Genomic DNA, 17698 nt, shown 5'->3' on the forward strand with positions numbered 1-17698 from the left:
TATTACTGACGGGCACTAATGGGGGCATTATTATTGGGAGCCACATTATAAAATCGCGACTTATTCCCCGTGTTAAGCCACACCCGGCTTAACTTGGTGACGGTCCCATTTTTTGTTGGGAAAGGTGGCAACCCTATGTACAAAAAATAAAAAAAGTGATGGCTCTGGAGTGAAAAAACGAAAACTCAAAAATGAAAAATCCTCCAGGGCTCAAGGGGTTAATAGCTAACTTTCAATACCTTGTACTAATGGTAATAATAAACAATAGTTTTTACAGTGTGTTAGCTTGTAGAAGCGAACTCTCCTCTTTATTAGGTTTGACCCTCTCCTCTTTCCGTCCTGCCTTCTCAACTCACTCTTCGTGGCTGTTTCCGTCAACAAGCTGCCTCTAGACAGCAAGCTCTTCCTAGAGATCTGATTGGCTCGTCTGTTCCAGCGCTTCTCACAGGCTCGCTCTGATTGGTGCGTTTTACCGTTCGTCAAGTCAAGCTTGTAGGCGGCGATAGGTTGTGGCGCGGGTGGCTTCATACAAAAATGGGCTCGTAGCAGGTAACGATGGGGTAGATTGGCTGGGTTATGGAGCAGATGGTGTGTGCGGTGCAGCCATGGACGGAGGGGCAGCAGCTGCATTACCCCTTCCAGAGTATATTTTTATGTACGTGCCAATGTGCGCGGGGCCGCGGGCAGGTCTGCTGTAATGTGCATTGCCGTTGCCGAGGCAGTAGACTTCTCACCTGGGCTCCTCCAATGTATATTCTTGGTATCTGCTGGCGGCCTGGTGCTGACAATGATGGGATGTATGGACAGGTGCAGAGCTCGTTGAGTCTATAGTTCTAGTGGGCTTTACTTATGTGTATATAGTTATGGGGGTCATCTACTAACACATAAGCCACTTTTGCAGAGCACCGGTATATCTGGGGCAGATTCTGTTGCATGCCATGTTGCGGTAGAATCTGACTTTTTCCCTGCTCACACCAGGTCTAAAAAAGTGGGAGGTGGAATGGGCCAGTAGGCTTGTCTTATCGACCATATTCTACCCCTGGTTTAGGAGTAGAAAATTTCCTAAATGTAAAACAGCTTGGAAGCCGTTGTATGGTCCATTCATATGTCCGTAGAATGGGTCCGGATCTGTTCCGCAACGTTGCGTAACGAATCTGGACCCGTTCATTTTCTATGGGGCTGGAAGAGTTGCGGACAGCACACAGTGTCCTGTCTGCCTCCGCATTTCATTTCAGGTCCGCGGCTCCTGAAAAAAATAGAATATGTTCTATTCTTGTCTGCAATTGCGGACAAGAATAGGCAGTTCTATGGGGGTGCCGGCCGGGTGTATTGCGGATACACAATACACTACGGATGTGTGAATGGACTCTTACATTTAGAATCTCTGCTGGATCCACCGAAGTTATGTAGAGGTCGTGCGCCCCTGCATAACTGCAGCGGATCCCCCGCCAGTGCAGGGCCTTAGTAAGATGTGCGTCTAAAATGCCCCTATATGTCTTGTGCTGTATATTGACCATGGTGCACACAGTTGTTTGCTATGGTGGAGAAAAGGCATGCCACTTTAAAGGGGTTGTCTCTCTTCAGCCAGTGGCATTTATCATGTAGAGTAAAGGCTGTATTACACTGGCTAAAATTTTGGCTGATAATTGCTAACAAGCGTTTGCATAAATGCTAATTAGCGGCCATCTTGCAGTGTAATACTGCTGCTGCTGATGGAGTAAATGCTTGTTAGGCTACTTTCACACTGGCGTTTTGGGTTCAGTTTGTGAGATCCATTTAGGGATCTCACAAGCGGTCCAAAACGGAACAGTTTTGCCCTTAATGCATTCTGAATGGAAAAGGATCTGCTCAGAATGCATCAGTTTGGCTCCGTTCTGTCTTCATTCCACTTTGGAGGCGACACCAAAACGCTGCTTGCTGTTTTCTCACACAATGTAAGTCAATGGGGACGGATCCATTTTCACTGACACAATATGGCACAATAGAAAACGGATCCGTCCCCCATTGACTTTCAATGGTGGTCAAGACGGATCCGTTTTGGCTATGTTATAGATAATACAAACGGATCTGTTCTGAACGGGTGTGTTTGTGCAGATCCATGACGGATCTGCACCAAACGCGAGTGTGAAAGTAGCCTTAATTGGGTTAGGCCTCATGCACACGACTGTTTTTCAGGTCTGCATCCGAGCTGCAGTTTTTGTGGCTTGGATGCGGACCCATTCACTTCAATGGTGCCGCAAAAGATGCGGACAGCACTCCGTGTGCTGCCCGCATCCGTTGCTTTGTTCCGAGGCCCTGCAAAAAAATATAGCATGTCCTATTCTTGTCCGTTTTGCGGACAAGAATAGGCATGTCTACAATGGGCCGCCCGTTCCGTTTCGCAAATTGCGGAAGGCACACATGTGGCTTCCGTTTTTTGCAGATACGCGATTTGCGGACTGCAAAAATCGGAATGGTCGTGTGCATGAGGCCTTGTTCTGATTTTTAAGCATACTTGCAGGCAGCAGATTGTGGTGTCTAATTACTATCTGCTGCTGGCAAACCACTGACAGTTTGGGGATGAGCGACGTGGAATAACGATCAGTCCTCCCCATGCTGCTGGGGAAGTCCCCGCATGTAATGGCTGCGGTCTCCTCCACTAGCTAGCAAGGGCCCCTCACACAGTTTGTGCTTAACTTGCTCCCTGGCACCCTCGTAGCGTCTGATGCCTGCACGTAGGGCTGCAGTAAAAGATTATTTTAGTAATCGAGTATTCTATCGATTATTTTTTACGATTAATCGAGTAATCTAATAAGAAAAAAAGACTGTTTTTTCCTTTATAAAAACTCATCAGACACCCTGCCATTAGTCCCAACACCCTTTGTTCCCCACTGTGCGATCAGCCCAAGTGCATCACCATTCTGCCATCAGCTCTGCGCCCCCCATTCTGCCATCAGCTCTGTGCCCCCCATTCTGCCATCAGCTCTGCGCCCCCCATTCTGCCATCAGCTCTGCGCCCCCCATTCTGCCATCAGCTCTGCGCCCCCCATTCTGCCATCAGCTCTGCGCCCCCCATTCTGCCATCAGCTCTGCGCCCCCCATTCTGCCATCAGCTCTGCGCCCCCCATTCTGCCATCAGCTCTGCGCCCCCCATTCTGCCATCAGCTCTGCGCCCCCCATTCTGCCATCAGCTCTGCGCCCCCTCTCCTTCTGACTCCCGGATTGCACAGTGTCACTGGTTTCTATGACGCTGTGCACTCCAGGCGCCTGGCCTTAGTCGCGCTCCACCCCCTCGGTTTCACCAACTTACCTTTCCAGCAGGGGCGCTGCCGACACTCCATCGTTCTGCGCCTGATGTCACACAGTGCGTCAGGTCATGGCGTCTGTACGTCAGAGCAGCGCGGGACCATGGACGTACTGTGAAGTGTCCGGAGGCCCCCTGCTGGAAAGGTGAGTATTCCAAGCGCAGCTGGGGAGACCACGGAGCGGGAGTATTAGCAAGCGCTTCACTCCCGCTCCGTGGTCACATGACACAAACGAATCTTCTATGCAAAAAATTTGCATCAATAATTTTTTTTGTCTAATTACTCGATTTATTCGAGTAATCGTTTCAGCCCTACCTGCACGGCCACTGCTGCATCTCCCCATTGTGCAGTTAAAAACAGATTGAGGGGGGTGTCAGGGACAGCCAATAGCAGGCCGCAATGGGCCATCGCGAGTGATGCTTGGAAGGTTCGTCACTGCCTGCTATTGGCTGCTGCCCAAATGAACCAGATGTTTTTATCCACACAACAGTGAGATGCAGGCGCGGGCATAAGAAACAACGTGGGTGCCGGTGAGCAGGGTAAGGCTACTTTCACACTAGCGGCAGGACGGATCAGACAGGCTGTTCACCCTGTCGGATCCGTCCTGCCGCTATTTCGCCGTGCCGCTGCTCTGTCCCCATTGACTATAATGGGGGCGGAGCTCTGGCGCAGCACGGCAATGCACGGCGAAAGGCCGCCGGACTAAAGGTACTGCATGTCCGACTTTTTAGTCAATGGGGATGGAGCAGCGGCACGGCGAAATAGCGGCAGGCCGGATCCAACAGGGTGAACAGCCTGTTGGATCCGTCCTGCCGCTACTGTGAAAGTACCCGAAGTATAACCTGTATGAGGTGCCTGAGCATTTTGGGGGACATTATAGGGGTTAGATAACACCTTTAATACAAGGCACTTATGTATTGTTGTTATCCATATTGCTTCCTTTGCTGGCTGGACTCATTTTTTTATCACATTGTATACTACTTGTATCCTTGGTTACGACCACCCTGTAATCCATCAGTGGTGGTCGTGCTTGCACAATATAGGAAAAAGCTCTAGCCTATGTGAGCTCCCATGGTCTCGGCCGCCAGAGAGGCTGGCACTTTTTCCAATAGTGTGCAAGCACGACCACCACTGCTGGATAGTTTCAAGGGTGGTTGTAACCATGGAAACAAGTCGTGTATAATGTGGTGGAAAAAACGAATCCAGCCAGCAAAGGAAGCAATGCGGACAATCACAGTACATTAGTAAGTGTCTTGTATTAACTGCCTCTACATAATAAATGCAGTTTGCTGAAATGAGAAAACCCCTTTAATAATCAAGGATAGTTCACTCCTCTTGCAAATTTCTCTGCTCATCCCAAATCTTGTGCAGTAAAGTTCCTTCTTCTTGGAACCCTGGAGAAAAGTCTCCTGCTTTGTTACAGCAGGGTCCAAGTTTTGCAAGTCGTCCAGTTATTTGAATGGGTGCCATGGTGTAATGTGTGGCCCTCAGTTTCCTCCAGCAGATCAGTGAGGATTGCAGGTATTGGGTCAGAAGGCTCGTCTTATCTACCATTTTCTACACCTGGTTTTGGAGTAGAAAATTGTCTAAGGCCGAATGCACACAGCAGTGTTCCGTGGCCGAGAGCGGTCTGTGGTATGCCGGGCTGGATTCCTGTTCAGAGCAGGAGCGCACGACATCATTGGTTGCTATGATGCCGTGCGCTTCATGCCGCTGCACTACAGTAATACACTATACGAGTATTACTGTAGTGCAGCGGCATGAAGCGCACGACGTCATAGCAACCAATGACGTCGTGCGCTCCAGCTCTGAACAGGAATCCAGCCCGGCATACCACAGACCGCTCTCGGCCACGGAACACGGCCGTGTGCATTCGACTTAAATGTAAGACTGCTAGGAAGCTGTCTTGGGGTCCATTCACACTTCCGTAGAATGGGTCCAGATCCGTTGCGGAATGAATCCGGACCCATTCATTCTCTATGGCAGGGATGGCCAACCTGCGGCTCTCCAGCTGTTGCAAAACTACAACTCCCAGCATTCCCAGTCTGCCTACAGCTATCAGCCTACAGCAGGGCATGGTGGGAGTTGTAGTTTTACAACAGCTGGAGGGCCGCAGGTTGGCCAGCCCTGCTCTATGGGGCCGGAAGAGATGCGGACAGCAGAGTGTGCTGTCCGCATCCGCATTTCCGGAGCTTGGCCCTGATCTTCTGGTCCGCAGCTCCGGAAAAAAAAACATCTCCTATTCTTGTCTGCAATTGAGGACAAGAATAGGCAGTTCTATGGGGGTGCTAGCCGGGTGTATTGCAGATACGCAATACACTACGGATGTGTGAATGGACCCTTACATTTAGAATCGGTGCTGGATCCGCTGAAGTTATGTAGAGGTCGTGCGCCCCTACATAACTGCAGCGGATTGAACGCATTGCACCCACACTGAATCCGGACCCATTCCCTTCAGTGGGGCTGTTCACATGAGCGGTGATTTTCCCGCATCACTTGTACGTTGCATGAAAATCGCAGCATGTTCTATATTCTGTGTTTTTCACACTACGCAGGCCCCATAGAAATGAATGGGAATGCGTGAAAATCGCAAGCATCCGCAAGCAATGCATGGTGGCTAGGAGATGTTAGTAAATTGATAAGTCAATTTACTGTATTTTCCCTTATAACATGGTTATAAGGGAAAATAATAGCATTCTTAATACAGAATGCTTACTAAAATTTGGCTTGAGGGGTTAAAAACAAAAAAAAATTAACTTATTTTCTTGTTCGTGCAGCCGGCATGTCTTTCTTCTGCAGGACCTGCGCTGACGTCACCGCGCTCACCATGTGATGAGCGCGATTACGTCATCAAAGGTCCTTTTGCAGGTCCTGAAAGATTATTCCGGCTGGTTACCACATATTTTTTTTATTTTTATGACGCACAAAAATGGAATATCTGAAAGCAATCGCAGTCAAAACTGACTGAAATTGCGTGCCTACTTGTGTGGTTTTCCCGCAATGCACACGCCACTCATCCGGAGCAAATCTGGGACGCCCGTCTGAAAGAGGCCTTAGTAGGAGATGCTATGGAAATGAATGTTCAGCTGTGCAATGTCAGTGAAACGCAGATGACACATGGAGAGCAAAAAACACACGGACCAAACACTGATCCTTCACGGGCATCTTCGCTGATGAGTCACTGACTACTCTATCATGGATTTCATCGCAGACATGGGAATGAGGCTTTATGATGGTGAATGTGGTTGCGTTGCAAGCTGCTATGGCATCGAACCGACAGCAGAAATCCAAGCCTGCTGGCTTTTTGTGCGCCTACATTCTCTATTGTAAGCTGCAACTGAGGTTTGTCATCTTAAAGGGATTGTTGGGTTTCAGGAGGAAACTGGACAACACAGGGGGTCCATTACTTGCCTGGCAGGTTCCGTGCCTCCAGTTTGGTTCTCCCTTTTGGGATCTTTTTACCTGACTACAGCTATGACATCATGTTGACAACACTTGACTGCTGTAGCCAATCACTGGCTTCTTTTCTGCATTGCCGAGGCCAGCGATTGGCTGCAATGGTCACATGTTGTCAACAGATCCTGGCTGGCAAAACAAAAATGGAGGCGCAGCATCTTCCAGATAAGTACGGTAATCATTACTTAGTTATTGCGTCCCTTTTGTCGTCCTGAAGCCGGTCAACCACTTTTAGGGTCCATTCACACATCCGCAAGATGGGTCCGCATCCGTTCCGCAATGTTGAGGAACAGGTGCGGACCCATTCCCATTCAATAGGGCCACAAAAGATGCGGACAGCACAGAGTGCGCTGCCCGCATCCGCACTTCCGTTCCACAGCCCCGCAAAAAAAAGAAAAAAAAGAAATGAAAATGTCCTATTCTTGTCCGCAGCCACGGACAAGAAAAGGCCTTTCTATTAGTGCCGGCCATGTGTGGTCTGCAAAATGCGGAACTCACATGGCCGGTGTCTGTGATTTGCGGACCGCAAAACAGTTGCGGATGTGTGAATGGACCCTAAAGGGCATCTGTCAGCAGATTTGAAGCTACTAAACTGGCTGACCTGTTAGGCTACTTTCACGCTAGTGTTTTGGCTTTCCGTTTCTGAGATCAGTCATGGGCTCTCACAAGCGCTCCAAAACGGATCAGTTTTGCCCTGATGCATTCTGAATGGAAAAGGATCCACTCAGAATGCATCAGTTTTCCTCAGTTCAGTCTCCATTCCGCACTGGAGGCGGACACCAAAACACTGCCTGCAGCGTTTTGCTGTCCACTTGACGAAACTGAGCCAAATGGATCCGTCCTGGCACACAATGTAAGGCTACTTTTACATTAGCGTTTTTCTTTTCCGGCATAGAGTTCCGTCACGGGGGCTCAATACCGGAAAAGAACTGATCAGGTATATCCCCATGCATTCTGAATGGAGAGTAATCCGTTCAGGATGCATCAGGATGTCTTCAGTTCAGTCATTTTGACTGATCAGGCAAAAGAGAAAACCGTAGCATGCTACGGTTTTATCTCTGGCGAAAAAAAAAACACTGAAGACTTGCCTGAATGCTGGATCCAGCATTTTTCCCTATAGGAATGTATTAGTGCCAGATCCGGCATTCAAAATACCGGAATGCCGGATCCGTCTGCGCAGACCAGTAAAAATTTGAAAAAAGATACAAGATGTATCAGTCTGTCCCCATGACAAGTGGAGAGATAGATCCGTTCTTGCAATGCATTTGTGAGGGGGATCCGGCAGGCAGTTCCGACGACGGAACTGCTTGCCGGATCACACTACCGCAAGTGTGAAAGTAGCCTAAGTCAATAGGGACGGATCCGTTTTCTCTGGCACAATAGAAAACTGATCCATCCCCCATTGACTTTCAGTGGTGTTCAAGACGGATCCGTCATGGCTATAGAAGAGCGTAATCAAATACAAAAATTAACTCTTATCATCGTCTTGTTCGCGCAGCCGGCATGTCATCTTTTTTCTTCTGCAGGACCTGTGCTGACAACACCGCGCTCACCATATGATGAGCGCTATTACATCATCAAAGGTCCTTTTGCAGGTCCTGAAAGAAGATTATGCCGGGTGCGCGAACAAGAGGATGAGTGAAGTTAATTTTTTTATTTTTTTTTAACCCCTCAATCGACATTTTACTAAGCATTCTGTATTAAGAATGCTATTATTTTCCTTGACGGATGCATGCGGTTGTATTATTGTAACAGAAGCGTTTTTGCAGATCCATGATGAATCCGCAAAAAACGCTAGTGTGAAAGTCTTACATGTGCACTTGGCAGTGGAAGGCATCTGTGTTGGTGCCATGTTCATATCTGCCCGCCTTGATGAAAAAAATGTTTCCAGATATGCAAATGAGCCTCTAGGAGCAACAGGGGTGTTGCCATTACACCTAGAGGCTCTGCTCTCTCTGCAACTGCCGCATCCTCTGCACTTCGACAGGGCTAGGCTGTTTTCACGGCCCTGTCAAAGTGGTGAGAGTGCAGCAGCTGCAGAGACCAGAGCCTCTAGGTGTAACGGCAACGCCCCTGTTGCTCCTAGAGGCTCATTTGCATATATATATTTTCTCAGCCATTTGGGCCACTCATCTAATGGCAGGATCATCTTTTCCAGCGCCACTGAGCATGATGAATATGGTCCCCTGATGAACCTTTTTATTTCAAAGGGGAAATGCGTCGGGATGAAAAGCTTTTTCATTTTTGCCTAGGATTACCACCATCGTTCTCAAGTCTCTTGCCTTGACACTTCACTTTTTGTTGTACCAAGCTGTGGGATCACAAACTTCAACACCTGGCAGCCTCCACTATTTGGGAATTTGGCAGATAGGGATATCACAATAGGGAACGGCCACTGAGAAGTGGGGCCGCCCCTTTCGGAGCGATCACTCCGCTTGTAGGCAGGGCAGGGTAGGGATAGTTCCGCACACTGCCTATAAGCGGACTTGTACACAGTTTGAATAAAAACAGTTAAATTGGTTCTGTCTCCCCGAAATGCAATCAAGACTTCAGGAGCAACAAAGTCCGACAAGACTGTATTCGCCCTGTATCCATTGATCATCAAGGAGAAATCATCGTATATTTTGGGGACTTGTACAACTGTCGATGCAAATATTTGCCCTTGGTCAACAATACTGTGAGTAACCACATGGTGGTGTATCTACAACTTGATTACGGTAATCCTAGGCAAAATTATCTATTTTTGTTGTTGTATAAATGCAATTTAAGTGGGATTTTAATAATAAACATTGTTTTAAAGGGGAAATATTTCTTGCTCAATCATATAGCACATATGAACATGGGACCAACAAAGATGCCTTCAGCTGCCAAGTGCACATGTAACGGGTCAGCCGGTGTCATAGGTACAAATCTGCTGACTGATGCCCTTTAATGTCCCATGGCCAAAAGCCAGTGTAGTTCCAGCCTTTGTCATCTGCTCTGAGCCCTTTGTTCCTGCTCCTTCTGAATAGCTGACTGCTGTGATGTGTACAGCCCTATACTGTACATTGGAACCTGCCGGTTATTGGTGGGGAGCGTTGGATTCTGAAACCTCATCGCTATGTGCCAGCTGTAATTTTTCTCATTCACCATCCCAACAACGACACTTTGGGGCAGATTTATGAGACTGTAAAAGATTTACTAATATGTTCGTGCCAAAAAGTATTGCAAATTGGCACATCTAGGGTTTCTACACCCCCCTCAGCATGCTCCACAAGAGGACAGGGCTTAGGGGGAAGAGTTAGAGCTTTATGAGAAAGCTGGTCTAAGATGCACCGTTTTGCACACAAATTGTGACCAAAAATCTGTCTGAGTAAGGCCTCATGCACACGACCATTGTTCCTTTTTTACAAAATGGTGTTCCGTTGTTCCCTCATCCATTTCCGTGTGTCTTCCTTTATTTTTGGAGGATCACCAGACATAAAGGAAAGTAAAAAAAAATATAAGACAGGTTTGCCATGCAAATGATTGATAGGAAAAAAAAACAGACGCGCGGATGACAATCTTGTGTGCCTCCGTGTTTTTTAGCGGTCCCATTGACTTGAATTGGTCCGAACCGTTTTCTGCAAAAATAGGACAGGTTATATTTTTTTGACGGACTGGAACCAAGGATCACGGACGCGGATGACAAACGGTGCATTAGCCGAGTTTTCAACGGACCCATTGAAAGTCCATGGGTCCGCAGAAAATCCTGAAAAACTGAACAATGGACACGGAATAAAACAACGGTCGTGTGCATGAGGCCTTAGCCAGCCAATGGATAGTATAGTCGGAGAAACGTGCCTGTCTCTGCACCAGATTTATCATAAAGCCTGAGCCCCTGTGATAAGTCTGGTGCAGATCTAGACCGTCTGTCCATCTATCTGTTCACCTTTTATGGATCTGTAATATATAATTTATTTTTTATTTTTTCCCCACCAGTTACACAGCCGCCCTGTTCACCGGTCGTCATGAATTTCGATGGGCTGGATCCAGCTCTGGCAGAGTACACCCCTGCCTTACACGCTCCCTTGGATCCAGTCCTTGATCCCCACTTGAACCCCAGTCTACTGCAGTCTGTAGAGCTGGACCATGATCGTGTTGGTCTGGAAGGGATCCCGGTCCCAGAGACTGTGCGCATCATGGAGGGAATGTACTCCGAGTTACACACGACTGTGTCTGAAGTCGGAGTTCCTGTGTCAGCAGTCCACTTTGACGTCCATGAGGAGATGCTGTGGGTTGGGAACCACGGAGTGAGTATAAATGTTTTATTAGTACATATTATTGTTCTAATGTTGGCAGGAAACGGCATATATATAAAATGTATTCAAAATATAATTTTTTTTTAGATTTGTAATTTAAAGGGCATGTGCAGGCAATGTATATCCTGAGGATAGGTCATCAATATCAGATTGGGGGTCCAACAGCAGGCACCTCCGCCGATCAGCTGTTTGAAGAGCAGGTGGCACTCCATGCGAGCGTTGCTTCCTGTTCATTACACTGCCCGTCTTCTCTGAAGTGCAGTGTAATGACAAGTACTCGCTCCATTCTCATAAGTGAAGCGAGTACTTGTAATTACACTACGCCACTAATCCACAAGAGACGACGTGTAGTGTAATGAAGAGGAAGCAAAGCTCGCATGGAGCGCCCCTGCCTCTTCAAACGGCTGATCATGGGGGTGTTGAACCCCCACTGATCTGATATCCTGAGGATAGGTCATCAATATATATTACTTGCACAACCCCTTAACCTACCCACTGATGGCCATACAGTTCTGTAATCATTTTGTCCTGGTGAAAAGTCTAGTTGGATTAGTGGTTGCAGGAATGGATTAGATATCCCATCAAAACATATATATATATATACTTTTGTTTTCTTGTGGCTCCCCATTTTTTTTTTTTAAAGTGTTGTCTCTGTAGTAAACCTGAACAGATATGGAGCGGCACCAATGCCATGGTACTGGCCTGGTGATGGCACATGTTCTTTATTGTGGCATTTCACTTACATTATGGGTAATGTTCTGTCTGGATCCAGACTGACATCCATATGGCAGTTTATTAGCTACAAATCTGCTGACAGATGCCCTTTTAAGAAAGCAGTCAGGAAAGTCTGGCACTGCCGAACCACCCAGACTGCAGACTATAAGATGCAGGCACTTTTAAAGAGGACCTTTCACCGATTCTTACCCTATGAACTAACTATACAGACATGTGGAGCGGCGCCCGGGGATCTCACTGCACTTACTATTATCCCCGGGCGCCGCTCCGTTCTCCCGCTATGCCCTCCGGTATCTCCGCTCACTAAGTTATAGTAGGCGGAGATACCAGTCCCTAAGTTATGGTAGGCGGAGTCTGCCCTAGCGCTGGCCAATCGCAGCGCAGAGCTCACAGCCTGGGAGGTTATTTTCTCCCAGGCTGTGAGCTCTGCAATGCGATTGGCCAGCGCTAGGGCAGACTCCGCCTACCATAACTTAGGGAACGGAGATACCGGAGGACATAGCAGGAGAACGGAGCGGCGCCCAGGGATAATAGTAAGTGCAGTGAGATCCCCGGGCACCGCTCCACATGTCTGTATAGTTAGTTCATAGGGTAAGAATCGGTGAAAGGTCCTCTTTAAGCAAGATTTTTCATTGCTACAAACATCTTATAGTCCAAAGAATACAATCTATCAATTTGCTCGGCTCCTCCTGCTATATAACATGCTGCCTGCAGACTGCATTGTGTTTTGTGGTGACAGGTCCTCCTTAGGGCCCTTTCACACTTACGTTCTTTTCTTCCGGCATAGAGTTCCGTCGTCGGGGATCTATGCCGGAAGAATCCTGATCAGGATTATCCCTATGCATTCTGAATGGAGAGAAATCCGTTCAGGATGCCTTCAGTTCCGGAACGGAACGTTTTTTGGCCGGAGAAAATACCGCAGCATGCTGCGCTTTTTGCTCCGGCCAAAAATCCGCAACACTTGCTGCAAGGCCCATTGAAAGGCATTAATCCGGATCCGGCCTTAAGCTAAACGTCGTTTCGGCGCATTGCCGGATCCGACGTTTAGCTTTTTCTGAATGGTTACCATGGCTGCCGGGACGCTAAAGTCCTGGCAGCCATGGTAAAGCGTGGGAGCAGTATACTTACCGTCCGTGCGGCTCCCCGGGCGCTCCAGAGTGACGTCAGGGCGCCCCGCGCTCATGGATGACGTGATCGCATGGACACGTCATCCACGCGCATGGGGCGCTCTGACGTCATTCTGGAGCGCCCCGGGAGCCGCACGGACTAAGTATACTGCTCCCCCGCTCCCCACTACTACTATGGCAACCAGGACTTTAATAGCGTCCTGGGTGCCATAGTAACACTGAACGCATTTTGAAGACGGATCAGTCTTCAAATGCTTTCAGTTCACTTGCGTTTTTCCGGATCCGGCGTGTAATTCCGGCAAATGGAGTACACGCCTGATCCGGACAACGCAAGTGTGAAAGAGCCCTTACCGGTCTACTGGTTATTAACGCTTTTCTAGCTTGTCATTGGAGCAGAAGCACAATCGGTGGCAGATCCCTGAGATGATGGAAACCAACTGTGACCTACCCATTTACTATACTGGGGACCTACAAATGTTTATGGAATCTGCAATAGAGGCTCTTGACACTGCCTTAAAAAGTTCTTTTCTCGTGCATGGCATTGGGGGACACAGCACCATGGGTATATGTCCAACTACCACTAGGAGGCACTAGACACAAAAAGTGTTGGCTCCTCCCCATTGGGCTATACCCTCTCCACAGGCACAAGGCTATTCAGTTTTTGTCTATTGTCCGTAGGAGGCAGACCTGTCCTTTTTTTGCAGGTCCTGCTGTTTATTTTTAATTTAATTTTTTTATCTTTTTTTTTTTTTCTCTCTTCTGCAGGTCTCGGTGATCTCCACCGTTATACCTGCTGCAGGCTGGGGCTCCATCGTGTTCCACTTTAGTTGCCCCCCCCCCCCTGCGGGCGCGTACTTCTGTACCATCGCCGGTCACCCAGTCCCCACAGACTGCATCCGCAGTGGCTTGCCGGCATTCCCACGGTTCCAGTGTTGAGTCTGCCGAAGGGGTGACCCTGCGGCGCCCGAAGACATCAGATGGTGAGTATAGTGAGTATTTTCCCCTGTCCCTGTGTCCCTGCCCCAGGGTTAGGTTCCCTCCTGTGGCCAGGGGGGTGGGATCCACCTTAGCTGGGGGTCCTGGGAAGCTTCCATCTTCCTCCACCTTTCTCTTCCCCCTTGGTTGGTTTTTTCTCTCCTCTCTGGCCACACAGTCTTCTCCTGGGTCTTCCCCGCTACTTTAGTCCCCGGCTTTTGCAGGGACTAGGCCTCATCTTCCATGGCCCGTTCCCGGCTCCCAGGTGCTCTGTTTGCCCTGTTCCGCCCACCCCCAGGCGTCGCTCCCCCCCTCCTACCCTCCTCACCTAGTTTTGTGGGTCCGGAGGCCCCTCGGTCGGCCGCAATTCGCCCCGCCCCTGTCGCTCCATTCCCGGCCGCCTCATAAATCGAGGCCCCGGCTTTTGGGCATGCTAGGCCGCGATCTTCCCAGCCCCTCCTCCTTGCTTCCCGGGCTTTTCTGACCCCGCCCGGCCCTTGGGAGGGGCTATCTCCTCCACCCTTTACTGGTCGAATGTGGGTTATCTATCCAGTGAAGAATAACAGATATCTCAGTTTTAAAGGAACTGCAGACCCCCTTTAAGTCATTGTCCTATGTACTGTGTGAAGGCAGCTAAAGCTGTACATAGGGATCACTCAAGTCGTTCCCCCCACCCCTCCTCAATTGCTTCATTTCTCCTGCAGCCTCTATAGCTGCTGCAGCACCTCTTTGGGGAACATGGCATCCGGGTCCTGATATGACAGCCTCTGCTGGCTGCTCTATGAGGGTCTCCTCTCCCAGCCTCTCCTCGGATCGCCACGTGTTTTCACGTGCGTCCGCTGTCTACGAAGGCTGCCATGCGGTCGGCCTGTCCCTGCTTGTGTGCAGTACCTCTTCCCAGACCTTATTGTGTCCCCTGACCAAATCCTTTTGTGTAGGTCCCTTCTGAATGGTCTTCCTCTTTGTCAAAGCCATGGGAACCTTGTCCGACTCTCCCAATCTCTGGCTGAGTCGCTGGACCGCTACCTATCCAATTGCGGCCACCTATGCCCTCCCAGGGTCCTCCCTGCAGATGAGGCATGCTCAGATACCGGGTCCGGCAAGGGGTAGCTCACAGTACAACCTCGGGTGGTCTCAACAGGATTCCACCCCTCCTCGGCATCCTCGGGTCCTCCCCAGGACAGGCCTGAGGCTGGTGACGAATCCTTTCCTGTCACCCCACCCGTTGCCTCTGGGGACACCTCTGCACCGATTCCCTCGGAACAGAGCATCAGGCGGTCTTCCTCCATACAGAAGCCCTCTGGGAGGTCAAGACTAATGTGCACGGAGGAACCTCTCCTACCCAGGGTTGGTATCCCCTCTAGTGGATTTTCGGATGGCGCTCCCCTGACTGCACAGGTATTCAACCGCACAGGTAAGGCAGCCGTCCCCGTGTTTAGCATAATGAGTCACCTACTTGGTGTCTCTGGTACGTACGCCTTCTCCTTAACAGGGGGGTACCTGCACCACTGCCATAGGCTGTACCTGACAAGCCTTCCTGGTTCCCCTATACCAGGGGCTATGCTCTACACATTTGAGAGTGTTTCCACCGGGTCCCCATCCTGGTGCTGGTGTTCGCCACTCTACCTCATAACAGGCGGTCCCTGTTCTAGGCAAGCGCCTCCTGTAGGTTGGTAAGGAAAAGCAATTACATCTGGCTGTTTCCATCCGCCTTGCTCCTTTTCATAGGTAGAGTACCTACACCTACTCCAGATGCTGAAGCCATTACTCCTGGCTGGCTCTATGGTGTTCCATGCGGCACTATTTCTCCATTCCGGGCGAGATACACAGGCCGCCTTCAATTGCCGTGGCGATTGCACCTGTCTGTTCCCAGCCACTTTGCTCCTTTCATAGGTAGAGTACCTACACCATCTCCTGATGCTGTAGCCGATACATCTGGCTAGCGCTATGGTGTTCCATGCGGCACTATTTCTCCCTTCCGAGCGGGATATACAGGCCTTCTTCAATTGCCGTAGCAATTGCTCCTGTCTGTTCCCAGACTTTTTTGCTCCCTTTCATAGGTAGAGTACCTACACCATCTCCGATGCTGTAGCCAATACCCCTGGCGGGCTCTATTGTGTTCCATGCGGCAACATTTCTCCCTACGGGCGAGATATAGAGGCCACTTTCAATTGCCGTAGAATTGCCTCTGTCTGGTTCTAGTTGGCACCAAGCTGCCACCTTGGTCCCTTCATAGGTAGAGTACGTGCACCATCTCCTGATGCTGTAGCTGTTGCTCCTGTCTGGCTTTATGGTGTACCATGTGGCATTTTCTCTCCCTTACCGGACGAGATATTGAGGCCTCCTCCAATTGCCGTGCTCATTGCACCTACCTCATCATAGTGTGCACCAAACAGCCATCTTACTCCCTTCATAGGTAGAGTTCCTGCACCGTCTCTGATGCTGCAGCCGTTACACCTGTCTGACTCTATGGTGTACTATGCGGCCCTGTTTCCCTTTTTTTCAGGCGAAATAGAGGGCCTCCTTCAGTTGCCATTTCACCTACCTGATTGTAGTGTGCACCTGTCTTGTTCTTTGTGGTACCGTGCGGCCCTATTTTCCCCTTCCCGGGCGGAATATAGGTACCATTGCTAACGCGGTAGCTGTTGCACCTCCCTGGTTCTAGGGTGCACCATGTGGCCACATTGCTCTGATCTTAAAGGTAGTACCTCTACCATCTCCAGATGCTGTACCCATTACACCTTTCTGGTCGTATCTCTGCACTACGCAGCCATATTTCTACTTTACAGGTTGAGTACCTGTACCCTCCAAATGCTGTAGCATTCCCAGATTCTGTGGCTATGTTTCCACTCTCCTTAGACATGCAGCCACTTTCCCTATATTTTAGGCGTGTGGTTGTATTACTCAAAGTGCTGGGCCCTATGGTGCAATCTGTGGCCCATACAGTTTCTGTATTACTGGGTGTTTTCTGCCCCCAGGTTCTAATCTGTGCTGCGATTGTTGGTTTCACCCTTTTGGTTCTTCCATACATCTCCACTCCGTTATCTGTCGTGCTCAATGGTCTCCTTGTACTTCTCAGGGCACTGTCTACAACAGGCCATCCTGGTTCTGCATGTGCATGGTTACCATATCTGGCAGGGGTGGGCCGGCCCAACCCCCACCTTGTCGGTCTAGTGCCACTTATTGTAGCTCCAGTATATGGCTGATCTGTTCTGATCTGCATGGTGGTCCACATACAACCATGCTCCCTGCACCATAGCCAGGTGGTTGTTGGCCTTTGTGCTAGGGTTGCTCTTGCCATCTCTATAAGGTACTACGGTATGCTGCGCTTCGCGTTACCCCATGTTATAGAGGAGTACTCGCGTTGTTTCCTATTAGAGTGGCCCATTCCTGGTGGAGTACAGGGATCTCCACTGGATCTTCTACCTTGTTGGGGCACGTCGCTGGTGAGCATCGGCCGCTGCAGCAGTTTTTCGGTCATCGCTGGATGTCCTCCGCCACATGGAATCCTTCTGGGGTCATCAGCATTTTTCGTCGCTGGACGTCCTCCCTGGTCCGGGTCAGGGACAGGACCTCCCACGGGTCAGGGACAGGACCACTGAGCGCCACACACCTGCCTGGCAGGTAATTTTTCAGCTGATTGCTCTGGCATCGGACAGGGTCCCGTAGTTCCTTCTGGGTCCAGGTGTTCTCGGTATTCCCTTATATTCTCTGCTTAGTTGTACTACATGTCAGAGGGGCAGTCCCCTTGGACCTTGCCGTCGTTTGCACCTGTCAGGTACTTTCTCCCCCCTGGGAGTTTTCAGTACGCCGGTCGCAGCTGGTTTCTACATTTCTGTGT

The 17698-nt window shown here is 49.6% G+C and overlaps 1 protein-coding gene across 2 annotated transcripts in view; it reads left to right on the top strand.

Annotated features, from left to right (window-relative positions):
* The first annotated feature begins 470 nt into the window (after positions 1-470).
* The window catches only part of PAN2 (poly(A) specific ribonuclease subunit PAN2), an 85020-nt gene continuing 67792 nt past the window's right edge, over positions 471-17698 (top strand). For both annotated transcript variants that reach the window (XM_040425596.1, XM_040425598.1), the window contains exons 1-2: positions 471-549; positions 10701-11011. In XM_040425596.1, the coding sequence (XP_040281530.1) occupies positions 10730-11011 (282 nt within the window). In that variant the 5' untranslated portion in view covers positions 471-549; positions 10701-10729. The remainder of the gene's footprint in view (positions 550-10700; positions 11012-17698) is intronic.

This window comes from Bufo bufo, chromosome 3 (assembly GCF_905171765.1).
Source record: "Bufo bufo chromosome 3, aBufBuf1.1, whole genome shotgun sequence".
In the NCBI taxonomy this organism is placed as follows: domain Eukaryota; kingdom Metazoa; phylum Chordata; class Amphibia; order Anura; family Bufonidae; genus Bufo; species Bufo bufo.